At 43.0% G+C, this 16613-nt stretch overlaps 1 protein-coding gene across 1 annotated transcript; it reads right to left on the reverse strand.

Annotated features, from left to right (window-relative positions):
- Nucleotides 1–33: 33 nt before the first annotated feature.
- Nucleotides 34–16451, reverse strand: ecpas (Ecm29 proteasome adaptor and scaffold). Its single transcript, XM_035175162.2, has 49 exons — nt 16384–16451; nt 15439–15569; nt 14882–14998; nt 14397–14515; nt 14070–14216; nt 13752–13929; nt 13408–13547; nt 13229–13307; nt 13026–13145; nt 12821–12906; nt 12635–12710; nt 12495–12544; nt 12334–12400; nt 12046–12168; nt 11836–11939; nt 11166–11289; nt 10980–11060; nt 10665–10881; nt 10191–10282; nt 9920–10054; nt 9649–9820; nt 9228–9400; nt 8951–9052; nt 8704–8827; nt 8076–8221; nt 7196–7250; nt 6955–7069; nt 6732–6800; nt 6501–6618; nt 6240–6407; nt 6052–6131; nt 5728–5833; nt 5578–5625; nt 5350–5468; nt 4783–4933; nt 4624–4689; nt 4384–4473; nt 4080–4146; nt 3901–3992; nt 3742–3808; nt 3438–3635; nt 3052–3263; nt 2925–2968; nt 2634–2826; nt 2377–2521; nt 1852–1957; nt 1601–1689; nt 1439–1510; nt 34–952 (listed from the first exon to the last, which is right to left on the reverse strand). Exons 1-49 carry the CDS (start codon nt 16403–16405, stop codon nt 813–815), a joined length of 5535 nt encoding a protein of 1844 aa, XP_035031053.1. The 5' UTR covers nt 16406–16451; the 3' UTR covers nt 34–812.
- Between the last annotated feature and the right edge of the window lie 162 nt (nt 16452–16613).

The raw sequence follows: 16613 nt of genomic DNA on the forward strand, positions 1-16613 counted from the left end.
AATCACACTGTGCTAAGACAAAGGAAATGTCACTTTAAAGTCACCAAATTACGAAGGTAGTTTTATTTCATCAGGGACAATTTCAAACAGCTATAGCATCACTTCGAATTTAACATTATTTGACTAATTTTTAACATTTCACAAAATAGGTTTTCCACCAGCTCCTCCACCTTCACCAGCAGGAACGAACACAGTCGTGAGGACTTTGAGCTCAAAGTACACAAACTTTGATCCGGAGCTGAAAGCCTGTCACCCTGCGTGTACGACCCGCTGTTGTTCAGATATTTAATGAGTAGGCAAACCCACAACAGTAGTAAAAGTCCCCACTTTGGGGCTACAGGTATACAGTGTCCACAAACCTAACAGATTGGTTTATATAGCATTCATTATCATCTTACTGTCCATTTAAATGAACCAAATTAAGCTTGACACGTTACAAAAAATTAGCCTCGCCCTCCACCGATGTCGCTGAGAGTCCGGACTCAGGGCAAGTTGCGTTAATGAAGTCTCTTCGAGCGTCAGTCGTTCAGCTTGAGCGGAGCACTCTCTTGCACAAGTCAGTTTCAAAGCCCACAGGTTAACATGAATATTGATGCAGTGGATTGAGGAGTTTGGGAATATCTGCGTAAAGAGACGACTGCTTTGGCAAAGAGGTCAGACAGAGAAGTGTGCTAGTGAATGATTTGTGTTACTCGTTACGATGTTAAAAGACGTTGATGCGGTTTTCTTGCTTTGCACTCTGTGTGGATTTGGCGGACCCTGTGAGCTCTCTCTCTCTCTCTCTCTCTCTCTCTCTTTGTGCGTGTGGCGGCTCAGGGTTGACTCTGGATGTGTCGACGCAGCTCCTGAGCCTTGTCCCTCAGGTCGGGCCTGCTGTCGGTCTGCAGCGTGGACAGGGAGCGCTGCAGCTGCTCCCGGCTCTTCACAGACACACAGTCCCACTGCTCACTCTCTGTTCACAGGAATATTTCATCAGAAACACTTCATTAATCTCTGATATATACACAGTCCGTGTGGAAACATTATGTATGTTTGTATCTTACAAGATAGTAATCCAAACACATTCATATGCTGATATTGAACATGAACTAAAAGATAAACGCTTTGTATTGGAAATCACAGTCGTTCTCCATCTTAGGCTACATCCACTCTACTAAGTTTTAGTTTTAAAACCTAAGTGTTGCTACTCTGGAGATTTCAAACTTCTAAAACAAATAATGTTTAGAAATGCTTATGGCCCTGTTTTAGTTTGAAAACTCAGGACACTGCGTTGCAACCCAAAGCCACAATGCTAGTGTGACCAAGAACAGAAAGACTGGCAACAGGAATCAATTTGAACTGTTCAACTTTGTTCCTGGCAGAGGAAATGTTACCTGAAACTGAACAAATATAATAAGCTCAACAGTTCACCATCAGACAGTCATGGCAATAAATGTACCTCCAGTTCTCTTTACGATCAGATCCACAACTGACAAGGCCTCTGTCCTCACAGACGAGTAACTTTTGTTTTCTGGATAGGAAAAGAAATACAAACATGGTGATGAAACACATAGATATAAAGAGTATAATGCAAAATGCTTTGAGATTGTGAGGCCAGTACCTAACGGGTACGTGAGACCAGCACTCGTCTCTGTGAGGATCTGGGACAGCGTGTTAAAGTCTTCACTGCCTTTCTCCAGCAGCAGTAACCTACAGAACAAAAACATTCACAGCTTATCTCTTCAAATAATCTTCAGTTTAAAAACGTAAGCAGGAATCTATCAGCTTAAATATTTAAAAGACCCTCAGGGTTAATTTAAGAAAATAAACTATAGGAGAATAGTTGATAAGGAATTGTTTGTTGGTTCTTACCCCTGGAAGTACGACTTCATGGACTGGAGAACGGCCAGCTGCACTTTCCAAGTGCTTCGCTTGAGCTTTTCACACATTAGACTGCAAACGTCCACCTGGAAACGAGCTACACACACACACACACAATTCACATTAGTTTGGGAGTTGCGTCTCAAGATGTGCATTTATTTACAGATTTTGTTTATTTTCTTAATCAAAGTTCAAATATTTGGTTATATTTGTGTTTTTGTTTTATAAATGTTATTTAAAATCAAGTTTATGGTTGAACTGTGTAATATTTTACTCCCAAATATCAACATTGGCCGAGCTCTAAACTGTCAGTGGCCTGGCAAATGTTTGACAGTGAAAAGGATGGTATGTTCACAATGATGGAGTCACTTTGTCTACTAAGTAAAGGCAGAAATCATTGTTTGGATGAGTCTCTGACTGACTGAGTTTCATAATTTCAAATTATGTGTCAACTACTGTACAGCTTTGAAAAGTGTCATTTATTGGTTTTAACACATTTTTAATACTAAAGTTTACCCTGAGTCTGGGGGTTCCTGGGCCAAGTCTTTCCCAGAGTCTCGAAAGCACAAAGCAACACTTCCGTCTGCAGCTCTTTCTCCTTCACATCTCTGTCATCGTCCTCCATTGACCTCTGGGACGCTCCCCCACTCTCTGGGCAGCTCTGTGTGGTATGAAGAAGACAGACTGAGCACAATCTTAAAACCCAGCAATGTATTTAAATATGGCACCATTACAACAGCCAGGCAGTATGAAACGAGAAGATGTGATTGAACCTTCTTGATAAGAGGGAGAAGGATGTCGGCCATGTCACTGAATCGGTCCTCCTGGGTGCTGTGGAGCACGTCTCCCGCACAACGCAGAGCGGCCATTTTGTAAACCAGACTCTCTTTGCGGCATTCCTTCAACACAACCTCCAGCACCTCAGGGACTGTGGGCTGACCTGGCCAAGGCTTCTTCAGCTCGCCACTAAAACCCACAGGAAGAATAGAAACAGTATGAAAGACAGAAAATGAATGTTGCCCTTCACGGAAAACTGACAATAACTGGAAAAAAACGTATCTCACCTGCATTTGCTCACAACTGATCCAATGGCTTTCAACAGCTCCTCCTGCAACAAAAATCAAAAACCATCTGCATTATCACAAATATCAGTTGATCTTTATGATTAGATCTTGAATGAACAGTCATTACCTTGCCTGCCCAGGTGCGCCCGGATAGGCCCTGCATTAAAGCGGTTAGCACCAAGCCAAGGTGGGGCGCCACCAATGAGCCCATCTGTTCCTTGGCGACGGTTGCCATGGCAGCAGCACCCTGAGCCTTCATCTTCCAGGACTGGGACTGCAGAGCTTTCTGTGTGATAGTGATCAGCTCCGTCATGTAGAGTCTGATGCCTCCGAAGCTTCCTGGATTCAAAGTACAAAACGTCAGGTTATGATAATTACAATTCTGTTATCCTGTTTAATCCTTCTTTCCTTTCATTTTGTATTCTCATCTATCTTGATGAGATTAACTCTTTAATAATGTCCAAAAGTTTTAATTTCAAGTTGCGTGTATGTATTATACTGCAGATTTCTCACCTGGGACGTTCTCCTGCCACACCTCGCCCCACAGTGTGGCGTCATGGCTCTCTCCTTTCTCCTCATCAGGACCTGGAGCCTGATGCATCCCCAAGAAGGCTAAAGGCAGGGCCACTCCTGCATGTCCCTTCAGCACATCCGGACTGTAGTGGCTGATGGCATGCACGATCAACACACTGGATGACTTGTACACTGGCTCTGTGAGTAAAAGAGAGAGTTGATGAACCAAAAAGAAAACAGGGGAGCAAAGTTGTTTGGTTTTATGCAAAAACTCATTATCGTTGTCCATTTCCTTCTGTCTCACCTTCTTTCTCCAAGTACCAGGTGTTGAGTTTCAGTAGTAGTTTCTCCACACTGCTGTCTTTAGCTGTCTGATGGGGCAATCGGGTACAAAAACAATGCTTTGTGAGTTACTCTGAGAACAACACATGTTGTATTTAATAAGATTAATTATCAAACTTACCCTGACTAAGTGTCCCAAAGCAAAAGCAAATGCTTTCTGCACTACAGAGCTTCTGTCATGGACACTATTCAGCAGGGCGCTCATCAGTTTACCTGGAAGCACCAAAGATTTGCCTGTTATTAGTTCATTTGCACCAAAACTGAATAAATGACATGAACAGATGAAAACTTGTGCTGTACCTGAATACGGGGTGAGGTCCTGAGGACACTGCACCGTCAGTGAAACAATTACACTCGCACAGCCACCCTACGAAGAGGAGGCAAACATTAGCAGGTGGACTGGGCACACTACATCTTTACTTATATTAGAGAGGAAAGTCAAGTCAGATAGCACGTTAAAAACAACAGGAGTTGATCCAAAGTGCTTTACAAACATGGCGAAGGAAAAACATGAATGGATGTAGAAGATATTGACAGGAAGATGTAAAGAAGTTTCCTTTAAAGCATCAACATGTGAATGAATGATTATAGGTATGTGTTTTACCTTGGTGCCTAAGCCGACTCCACTCTTCAGCAGCTCACAGAGCCTCGGAACCAGCTCCCCCAGCACAGAAACATCCAGGTGCTGCAGACACTGTGCACAAAGACACACAAGGTACAGAATCGTCAGGCTTTAAAGCAGATACATCAACAATCTAAGACGACTACAACTGTGTTCAGGAACCCAAACATCAAGAAATGTATCAATGGAGAGACAACAAGGATCATGACTTGTTCTTTTTACCATGTTAATGGTCTCCATCATTGGGGAGGACTTGGCAGCACTTAGTCTGGCAGCATCCATGGCGCTCTGGAATGACAAAAAAAACATAATTCATAACAATGTTCAATCTCATCTGTGATAGACTCTTTGGATGAAGATGCGGTGCATGTCCGAGGTTACCTTCTCCTGCTCTGTGGCTCGGAGGCTGAGGTAGTTGAGGACCTGAGGCTCCAGGGTGCTGAGGGCCTCCAGTAGGGCTGGGATGAGTCGGGAAGCGTGAGGCTTTAGTCTGGCACCGGCCGTCTTACTGATCTTCACCAGGGTCTGGATACTGAGAGGTTAAGAGAGGAGCAGACGGTCAACGATGTGGCACAAAATCACAACCTGATATTGTAGCAACATTCAAACGTGATTCGTGATTTCAAGTTGTCTGGTGATTCTGATTAACTCCTCAAAACCACAGGAATAAATTAGCAACTCATCTCGATCAGCAATAATAATCTGCTTTTGTAGGATAAGGATCATATGCAAATATCCTGTAAATTACAAAGTATCTGGTGAAATTTTGCTGGGGTGGACAAACAAGCTGGGAGTTTTAAACTGTTATGGTCCAAAAAAAACAAGTTTGCCATCCACCTTATTATACTAATCCATTCTGTATTTTGTATTCCCCTGACGAACAGCATTTGTTACCTCGACATAATCAATTTCAAAGTCATATGGTAAAAGGGGGGAGGGAGTCGTTACCTGAGTGAGCGGACCTCTGACACATTGCTAACGATGCCTTTTTCCAGCAGAGTAGGTAACAGCACTGCCACAGTTCTCTGGGCTGCAGCGCCTGTAGACTCACACATACGAGTACACACCTGGAGACACCAGAAAGAGAGTGTTCAAGGGACAGGTACTTGGATATCCACATGGACACACAAACAAATAGAAACATAAACAAACAGGCCGGACTGCACACATACTGACCTTACTGAGTGTTTTCAGTGTCAGGTCTGCAGCCTTCCTCACAGATTCCTGAAATGTAAACATGACACAGTAAGAATCTCAAACTGGAACCAATGATCACTGGTGCTCCGCATATTAAAGCAACATTTATTCAGATTTTTTTCTACCCACCTTAATGTCATCGAGGACTCTAAACAGCACCTCCCACATTTCTGCGAGATGATCGATGAGGTCATCAGCTTGGCGCCCACGAACCAGGTCATTCAGGGCCAGACAGCTGGGGGAAAAAATCAACTTATATATTTTATACTTATATATATATATAACATTACAAGCTCAATGACTACATTACATAATTATAATGGTCAAAATGCTAAATAACTGCAATGGTCACGATAATTACAATGGTCAGGGCCAGTCAAGTTTTCCTTTAATGGTAGGAGAATGGTTTTTAAAGCGTAAAAAAAGCATTGCGAGGTTGAGCTGTTACTGTACCTGGATTCACGTATTCTCCAGGTGTTACTGGTCAAGTTGGAAATGACATCCTGCAGGATCTCCTTAAGATACTTATCCACCTAAGACACACCCGAACATACACGCACATTCATTTAATCATTTATATAGGCCTTTGCTGAGGTATATGCTCTACTAAGATCTAGTTCTGTACAGTTATCAACTCTCACCAGGGTCTTATCAGTGACCAAGGCATCCCAGATACTGGTCATGGCCTGACGAATGCTCAGGTTGGGGTCGAACTGGTAGCGGTACAGACGAGGCACAAGCTGGGGCAGGAATGGAGCCAGCTGCTCCCCGGCCTTGGCAGCGATCATGTGAAAACCAAAAGCTGCTCCCTGAAAAAGGGGGGGAGGAGAGAAGAAGTCAGGTGGGAGGAAGGAGCACAGAACACACATGTACTGGGATGAGAAAGAGGATGAACACGATACCTTGCGGGAGTTCCACATGGCGTGGTGATTGGCCAAGTTCATGAACTTGTAAACGAGATCTGGTTGGTTCAGGTCGCTGGCCAATGAGCAGAGCTCCTTGTATGTGGTCAGGTTGTGGCTGCGAGGACAATCAAAGCACGAGAAAAAGGTTAATTTCTGCACAAAGGTCGTGAACCAAAGAAATATATGACAAAACATCAAAAACTAAAGTTGAGGTGATATATGACATACCCATCAGGTGTTTTCCCCAAACCTTCTCCTTGGAAAACCTCTGTGTCTTCTGCGACAGCATGTTTGACTCTGTTTGCAAACATAAACAAGCATTTTCGATAATGTTCACACAAATGATCTACACTTATCTCTTCTTCCACACAGAAATGTTAAGACAGTGTCCTATGAGTCTCTGTCTCTCTCTTGTTACATTACTTCCACCTTTGCTCAGCTAACCACTCACCTTTTACCAGTCATGAGTGTTTCCACCAGCGTGGATACCAGTTCATGCTGGTCGTCCTCTCCTCCCATCTCATAGACCAATCCAAGTCCTTTAGACGCTACATCCTGGCTCAGGTCTAGAGAAAAGAAGAAAAAGAGAGGGATGGATGAAGAATTTATAGGGACAGACAGCCAGGGGCGGTGCTTGAAAAGCACTGGCTGGTGTAAGTTGGATTGCAGATCACACATTGCTGTTGTCTTACCATCGGGATCTGAGAGAACAGAGATGAATGCCACCTGAATCTCCTTCAAATGAGACTGTGGAAGTAGAGGAGGAGTTTTGTTAATGACAAAATAAACTATTTGACATATACACTGTTAGATTCTGCAGTCAGGTCGTGTAGGGATCCTTTTCAAATCCCTCATCTCAAAAAGCATGTCATCTAAACACCCAAATGTGGTGACATCCTTGCAAAATATTATAGTATGAAACAAAATGTTGCCCTGAAGCAGCAACAAACTCCCAAAAAGAAAGAGAAAGAATAGGTCTACATTAAGCCATCTAAAATTTAACATGTTTTATGCTAGGCTTAGCTTTTTTCTGTGGATATCGTAAGATAACTGTTTATACTACGTCGTACAGAGCGGAGTCTGCACTGGAGGCGGCCTCACAGTGGAGGTCTCTCTTGGAGAAATCATTATCTTACAGTTGGTCCATGACAAATTTAACCCACTTGATGTAGACATACTGTCAGTGGAGAAACATTTGCCCAAGTTTGATGACAAAGTTTAAACTTCAAAAAAGCTCAAAGCTGCTACAAATAAAAGGTAATTTAGTTAATTCAGCTCTTTTGAGCAGGTGTTTTTACACACGTGACCAAGCAGATGAAATCCAAACTGTTCCAAACCATTCAATGGTGGATGTGTAAAAATATAGGGACATAAACAAATATGGTTCAATATATTTTTTAATCCCTGACAATATCAAATGAAAACAGCAAGACGTAGGATTAAAGGCCTTCTGCATCTTACATGACAAAACTAAGAGTTTCCAAATTTGAAAGGCTAGAACTCTTTCCAGAGAAGATATCAGGTTATTACTGCTCACAGGAACAGATACTGTTTGGTTGAAGATTCACCCACCGTGATTTCCTTGTGTTGGCTGAGTTTCTTGACCAGGGAGAGCAGCCAGATGCAGGCTGCCTGCCGGACATGGGGGTTCTGGCTGGGGATGTACTTGGCCAGGATGGAGTTGAGCACCCAAGGAACCATATCATTGCTTTTAATGTCTATGAGGGGAAAGAGAAAAATTTAAATAATGTTGGACTTAACTTTTAACTTAACTTTTTTTTTTTTTTTAAGGATTATCAGATGCAAAAATAAATCACATATCCAATATCTGATTACTAACAATACAGAGCTAGACAGAAAATAAAACATAATTGACAAAATCAGATCAACCTAGTACTTTCAAACAATGTCTGGAATGGGAAAAGCTGTAATACACCCATTATGTCGACTCAGGAGTCCTTAGTGCTAACCTTGTTGTCACAGCCTTCATAACTTGTTGTGTTTCACATTTGCAGCAGATTTTCAGCAAGTGAAACCAGATTCCAACAAACAGTGTCAATCTTCTATGGAATGTGTTTGTTGACATGTCACTGTCAGAAATTGCCAACATCTCCGAATTAGAACTCAAATGTTTATGTACATTTTTCTTTCCAACTCTACAGTTTAAAATGAGGGGATTGCCACAATTAGATGTACTGACTGTGTGGTGGGCTGTACTGGTCATCAGTGCAGGTCCATTGGTCTCTGGCAGCTCCCGAGCTGGTGCCGATTGCAGCACTGGTAATGGCCTCTCCAACTGTGAACTGTAGCTCCACCTGTTTGGCCTGTTAAGTGAAAAAAAGAGATGGCAGATATGCTTTCAAATACATTTTTTGTTTTTACATTGTGTTTTAAAAGCCCTGTGCTGCTAATGTGTATGCTACTGTCTGTCAGTACGGTTTCTTTACCTCCACAGAGTCCATGAGTCCCTGCAGCAGCTTCTTCTGATGAGGGAAGTCTCCATCTCCCACTGGTAGGTAACCTAAGGTCTGGATCGATCGCTCCTTCATCTGTTCATGCATATGTGAACAAGGCAGACAAACAAGACAACAAACATGATGTGAGATACCAAACCATTTAGCAAAAGATCAGTAAAACAAATATGAATACAATACAGACACATTGTGCACTGTCTGCTGACGGACAAAATATCACAAGAGCCCCCTCCTTCAGTGGCGTCGTTACCTTTGTGCTCTCCTTGCCAGAGGGGATACGAGCCAGCAGGTTTTCCACAGTGGAGAGTTTGGTGAAGCCCTCACCCTCTGCAGGGATCAGCAGGGAGCCATTCCGGCCAATTTCTCCAATGGCTGTACAGGCTGCGACTGTCAGTAATGCACTACTGCTGTCCAGGTAGGAACCTGAAGGGACACACGCAAACAATGGAGTACATGAACACTCACAGACAGAAATAATTTATCTTACTTTAATTTGAGTAAAAAGTATTCTTTGTTTGTTAAAGGATGGAGATATTAAGAAATACATCTGTTTTATCTACATTGTATCACAATCTGGGCTAATTTACCAACATTTTACTTTACTCCAACAGCTATTATAGTCAATAAATAAACCCTAAATTGCAGGGAACTGTTGCACAATGATTACACACCAACAGTCTTTGTAGCCATGGAAACAAGCGCATCGTCTTCTTGGGAGGAGAAGTTCATTTTCAGCTCCATGTTGTCTGTAGAGTCACCAGAGGAGACGGCTTTCTTCTTGCTCATGTACCTTCCAACCATGTAGCCGAGAGCCAAGATGGCACCATGCTGAGTCTCAGGACTCTGTAGTTCAACAAAACGAATAAGCATTGATACATGGTGCAATAGACAGATTTAAAATAGACAAACCATCTGGTGTTTCAAGAAGCCAATGTTGCATACGTGGTTGTCTTTGGTGATTTTGAGCAGGTTCTGCACAGCTGTCTGCAGCTCATTGCCGATCATGGTGGAAACCACGACAGCGTAAAGCTGAGCTGCGAGCTCCCTCACGTCCTCCTTATTTGTGTTCATCATACTCTGGAGAAGAAAACATATGTTGCTGCAACAATTAGGTTCACATTACAATATCGCTGAGGGATCGGACTAACTTTTATACAGTGGTGATGTCCGTCTCACTAAATCCATTCCACATCTAAATAAACAACATACTCACTTTAATCCAGTCAATTTTATCAACAAATCTGGGAGCCAGCTTCTCTGGGCAGACGGACACCACCTCCAGTAGACAGTACATAACTGGGATTCCTGTTGGGAGATTAATGATGAGGTGGAATTATTAAAAAACCTTTTATAAACACCTTAACGTTCCCACAAATGGACACACTGATAAATTAACAACACTTGTAACACAGCCAAGTCTCATCATGAATACATTGTAGTTACAGTCTCAGTGGAAAACACATATTTAATACATTCAAGTCACAATGTGTAAGACTTCACCTTCTCTTTTCAGCAGTTACATTTCTACCAGACAGGTGTGACCTGGTAAGCCAATCAACATTTCAAAATAGGGATATTTTATAAGTTTTGATATCACACTTCTGCAATAAAAATATTTCACTGTTTTAAGAAGCTCATAATGACTGTTGAGCAATGTCCTCAAGAAGTGCCGGCTCATTTCTCTCACCTCCAACAGCAGAAAGTAGCTGCTGCAGCAGTTCAATGTAGACATGGACGGGATTTGCCTCAGACCCCTTTGACACTGACTGCTGAGGCTCAGAGGACAGCAGTGAGTGGATGTAGCGGCCGATGGCCGGGGCATCATCCTGCATGTCTGTCAGGCGTGTGGACATGGGCCTGGCCCCGGCACTGTGGGCTAAACACATCCTCAGGTAGAGCACGATCTGGGGAGAAAAAACGGAAGGTGCCTGCTGCAGAAAGATCTACTTCTTCACTGATACACCCTGAATTTTCAAAGTTATGAATGTCCCATCATATTTACCTCCCCAAATGCAGAGGGGTTGAAAGGAATTGTGGAGGTTCCAACAATGTACTTAGCTGGGGTCTTGATCCTCTGAGCTGCCTGAAAGTGACATATTCAAAAAGATAGAAGACAGATTATTTACTTTTAGCAAAATTGTCCACTTTGTAATCTAAACGGCAAAGAAAAATATAGATAAATGCTCACCTTCTCCTGGACGTGGGCCACCATGTCAGGAAAGGAGGGCATGGGCTTATGTCCCTCCTTCTCTGAGGTCTTGGTAGGAAAAGCCCTCAGCACCTTCTGGGCCTCTGCAGCCACCTCCTCCCTCCTAAACACAGAAAAACAGCAAATTGTATCCTCTGAATCAATCTGGGAAGTAAACCATTGACACCCACTAGGGCTACAGCTATCAGTTAGTTTAGTGATCCAATTATTCAATCGATTAATCGGATATGAAATACTTTTGCGTGTTAGTGTGTGAGTTGAGCAATGTTGAGCGAACATATGGGGTAAACTTCGGCCCTTTTGGGGGTACTCTGCTCTCTAAGCAAGGTCGTTGTGCAACAGTAATGATCATCTATGTGAAACACAGTGGTCACTGAGCAGTACGACAGCCCGTCTCCGTATATTAGCCAGTAGTATGTGGATTAAACAAAGCTTCAAGACACAGAATTGGAATCGATGATTTTTAGTAATCGATTTACTTTATTTTTATGAGTTATTCGAGGAATCGTTACAGCGCTATCACCCACATTTTAGTTTCAACGAGTGCTTATTTAATAAGTGCTACTAAGACTCACTTAAATGCAGATAGTGTATTCCTTTTGCAATATATTCACCATCATGTAGAGGATTTCTGAATGTTAAAACTTACAGGTCTCCAGCAGCCAGCAGCAGCAGATATCTCGATTGCACGTGATCAGGAGCAAACACTGTGCTGGCAAACTTCATGGCCACTTGGCGAACTTGCACCTCCGGCTGCACAGACAGAACAATGAATAATCAATATTTGATTTTTGCCTCACGTCTGGTTAGTAAACTGATCAACATTGATGTTTGAGAGGTTTTTTTTTCCTCCACCCACCTTGTTGATGTATGCAGCAACCAGGGCCTCCATCAGATTCAGCAGTGCCCCCTGTAGGTTAGCATAAGCTCCAACCATCATGGACAAAGCTTCCTGAATGGCAAGACGGACATCGGACTCCTCCTACAGTAGATAACACAGAATATGGAAACATCAGTACCACAACAGAACAGAGGCTGAGGAAAAGATTATATAAATATCTTTGAGCACTGATTTTCCTATGATGTATTTGCTGTATGGAGTTTTCAATGCATCTCATGTCAGATTCTTCACAGATAGTTCACTGACCTTGCACATGGACTCAAAGAACTGCTGTACAAGTGCAATATCCTTTGTGAACAGCTGTGGCATACGGCTAGAAGAAAGGAGATAAAAAGTACAATATTTTGTATTTCTAAAATCCCACACAAAACTGGTCATGGAAAAAGGAAATAATTAATAAATTATACCTTGCCAGCTTTCCAACAGCAGAGTAGGCAACACATAGAAGCTTAGGATCCTGCAAGGAACAATGTTGTTCAGTGGGAATAAATCAATCTAAATTGTACAAACATGCAGATTAAATGCAAGTTGTTATTTGTTGTCTTACCTCCTTGTATTCGTTGATGAGCTTAGTAAGACCATTAAGCAGCATTAGCCCCAAAGGTTTATTAGTGTCAGGGCACCTGGAAAATTGAGGAAAAACTTTTTCAAAATGTAAAAACACATTTACTTTGTCATTGAACTAAATGTATCTAGACAAAGGAACAGGTTAAAGAAAAAAAACTTTTCTTACACCATGCAAATGTGATGGACAAACTGCAGGGTGAGAGACAGCAGTTTGTTGTTGGTGCTAGCTCCAAACAGACCGTCATACACAACCTATGGAGGAGAGGGAACCAATGAGAATGATCGTACCATACATAGACTCAGACTTAATGTGACGCATCTGCAAATTCAGAAAACACAAACGTAGCCACAACCATGGATAAACATCGTACCTGGATATTAGCTGGAAAGCATTCTGCGGCTAAGCGTGACCGCAAGAGATGTGGCAGGATCTTCAATTTGACTCTTGTGCTCACTGGCTCGTGCTTCAACTCCTGCTTAAGATTGCCACCCTAGTGCAGGACACACAACAGTGTTATCTACATGTTTTTTCGAAGGATAAGTTTGAAAATTAAACACTAGTGAGTTTACAAACCTTTGTTTTAAGAGGGACATCCCCTAGGTACACCTTGTACATCTTGTTGATAATTAGAGGATTGTTCCAATCGATGATGCTGGAACATAACAAAACAAGAGCATAAGATGGCTGCCATATAAACTTATAATATATGAAATATCTAGATATAAACTATTTCATTATGTGAACTCATCTACCTCTGTTTGCTCTTCAGCTCCAGATCAGCTGCAGTGGCAACACCGTGTCGCGTGTCGCTGGATGCCACCACCAGGAGAACCACTGTCTCCACCTCAGGGACTTGCTTTGCTTCGATAAATTTCACTATCCCCAGTTTACACTGTTAAAGCAAATGCACATTGAGGCAGTCAGTAGCTGACAAGGAAGAGAAACACAACACGCTGTGCATCACGCTCAACATATAAACTCAAATCGCCATGTAGCCATTCAAATATAGGGGCTCGGACACAAAGCTCTGAGTCGAGGTTCATCCAGCAATCAAACACAAATACTCTTCCAAAACTGGCAGAAACTGTTATTGTACCTGCTCTAGTTGCTCAGCGCTCCACTGGGCCTCCCCAATCACCCTCTTGGCAGCATAGACACTCATCCCTGGGGGAGGCTGGGGGAGACCCTGGCCACTCACAGCCACTGTCCCATCTGCAGAACCTCCCTGCGAGGAGGAGGGTGCTGGGCGAGTTGGGGATTCATTCAGCACAAACCTAGAGGGAACAAATAACCACAAAGCATCAAAGGAAACATCTTTACACTTTCACTGGAATTTGAAACCAGACCATTCTGAGCCCCTTGATCAAACATGACCAAACCACACACACACACACACACACACACAGGAACTCACCCATAAGGCATCAGTAAAACATCCAACATAAACTCCAGCAGCAGCTGCATCGTCTTTGGCCGCTCAGATAAGTTAAATGGAGCTGCAATCTTGGAGTCTGAGGGATACTTCATGTGGTAAAGAGTAGGGATCAGCAGGTGCATCAGGCTAAGAACGAGAGCATGAAAAGGCATAAATTCATGGAATAAACAATACAATAGGATCAAACGAGTGACTGAGACAGAATCTGTGACTAACTTTATACATCAATCAAACAAAAACTCAAGTGTATCTGGAAAAACACACTTCCTTGTGCATCCTATTGTATGTACGTGTGTTTCCCCTCACCTGTCCTGTTGTGGCTGTGGCTTGCCTTCCATAGCAGTGAGGAGGGTGGGGGCCAGCTCGCACTGTTTCCCCACCTCCAGGCGTGGGTAGCCCATTTTGATGTATATGATGGTGAAATTCTACAAAACCCAATAATCAAACAATCACCACTCAAGTTAAACAAAGAGTCAAAACAATCTAGGATCAATGACATGGCCACATGAAACACATTCATTTTTAATTATGTGATTACATTATAAGAAACCAAGACACAGACGCAGCTCGGCGGTTATCATACTTAACTTGTTATTGGTTCTAAGTAGGATACCTCACAAGTGTTATAATGGATCTTGAAATGTGAAGTGAAATTGAATTTTGAACTATACTCTCCACAGGCATGTCACATTTCATACAATTATGTTATCATGGGAAAGAGTTGACTTCAGTATCAATGGATGTTACACACCCTCCTCCTCAAGACCTTCACTGTAAGACAAGACTCGTACCGTGACAAAGGAGGCGGCAGCAGGGTCTTGGTACTGAACCAGCAGAGTTTCTACTGGTAGCTGAATCTTAGGTCTGCTCTTTATCCTCTTGTTCAGGTGAACCAACAACTCCATAACCTGGGGGACAAGGTAAAACAAGTCATTTAGTGGTTTAGTGACATGAAAGAGGTGTGTAAATAAACACTCACTGGCAAAAGAGAGAGATTCAAGGGTCAGAGAGTAAGTTGTAAGTGATTATGGGTAAAAGTCAGGTAATCACGATCCCCATTTCAAATGGAGAGGATGGAATGTGAATACAGATCATATCATTTGGCCACTGACACTTCGGTATGAATGGGCTTTATGGTGCATGCAGCCTGACCACAGTACTAAAATGTCTGTTTAATAACCATTCAGTGCAAAGCAGTTTTGTCAGAGAGACACTTGTGTTTGAGGTGACGGGTCTGATGGCAAACAACGGTATTTATTCACATTTCCATGAGCTTTAGCGCCCGAGCACAGGCTCCAGAGTCCCTGTGCTCTCTTTAGGGCACAGAGAGAGGTAACACCCTGCTTACTTTCTTCCGCACGCCCTCCTGGACGCTGGAGAGCTTGAGGAGCACAGGGGGTAGGAACTTGGAGATAATGTCTTGTAGCTGCTCGTCTGTCTCTGCATGGCCCAGGCGAAGGAACACACGTTCCAGTTGATCTGGGAGAAAGTACACATTTAACATTTTGATTAACTCATACATTTCATTTTCTGAGGAGCTTCAGTCCCAATCCAACAGAAATACACGGAACACGGCATCAGTTTGAAAGAATAAATCTGGCATAGGTCATTTGACACTAGCTTTCCATTCAAATTTAGCAGAATTACCCAGTGTGTATGTGTGTGCAACCACATGCAAAACCAGTTTGTACGACCTTCAGCTTCACGCAGAGGAAAGTGATCTGAGAACAGTGGACTATAAACAGACAGTAGCTCATGCGTGTTGCTGCAGTTTGAGTGATAAGCTCTCATCCTGCCAGCTGCTGTGTTAGTGGAACCATCACCCAGCCCTGCCCTCCTTCCTTCTCTTGGCATGGCTCAGCACCCAGCTAGCTGCTTCATCTCCTGACAGACTATCCCACCCATAGCCTCGTTTCTATACCACACAACCGGCTCGTCACTAACAATGACATCCTGCGCAACTAATCCTGAACAGCCGCATCATCCAAACACGTGAATCGACACATAAAGAGTCTGATCGGCGAGGAAGCACACACAGCCTGCGTGTTAGTTTCATTTTGACCATGACTGGGCAAAGGGCCTCCTGGTGGCGTTAGCCTACTAGCTAGCAGCATAGCTGAGCAGCTAGCTGCCGTTCCTTCCCCTGTTTTTAACTGAACCAAGCTTTATCGTGAATTCAAAAAATACCCTAAACGTGAGCATAAAGCCGCCTCTTCCTTCTGTGTATCATTAACAGCCACTAACGCGACATTAAAGCAGATATTGTTCGCCAATAACGCAGAGAGAAACTTACTGAGCTCATCCTGGGCAGCCATGTTTGGAGAAAGCCGTCAGCGACCCCCGCAGTTTAGTGAGTGTAACTGCACTCAGCTGGGGCCACTCCTCAGTTTCATCATCCTCACATCATGACACAGAAGTCGATCATCTGACATCAGACATTTAAACTGTGTATTGCAGTTTCTGATCATACATGTTCTCATGTACAAACACTACATGCTAATGCACATGATGACCACTAAACCT

This window comes from Hippoglossus stenolepis, chromosome 2 (assembly GCF_022539355.2).
Source record: "Hippoglossus stenolepis isolate QCI-W04-F060 chromosome 2, HSTE1.2, whole genome shotgun sequence".
Lineage (NCBI taxonomy): Eukaryota > Metazoa > Chordata > Actinopteri > Pleuronectiformes > Pleuronectidae > Hippoglossus > Hippoglossus stenolepis.

Bases quoted from the DNA above. Each gene is read 5' to 3' on its own strand.
- ecpas (XM_035175162.2), bottom strand. From the start codon at position 16,405: ATGGCTGCCCAGGATGAGCTCA. The intron at 14,999-15,438 runs GTAAGCAGGGTG...CTTGTCCCCCAG, and splicing joins AGGAGGGCGTGCGGAAGAAA to GTTATGGAGTTGTTGGTTCA. The intron at 13,548-13,751 runs GTACAATAACAG...TTGCTTTAACAG, and splicing joins GCGCTGAGCAACTAGAGCAG to TGTAAACTGGGGATAGTGAA.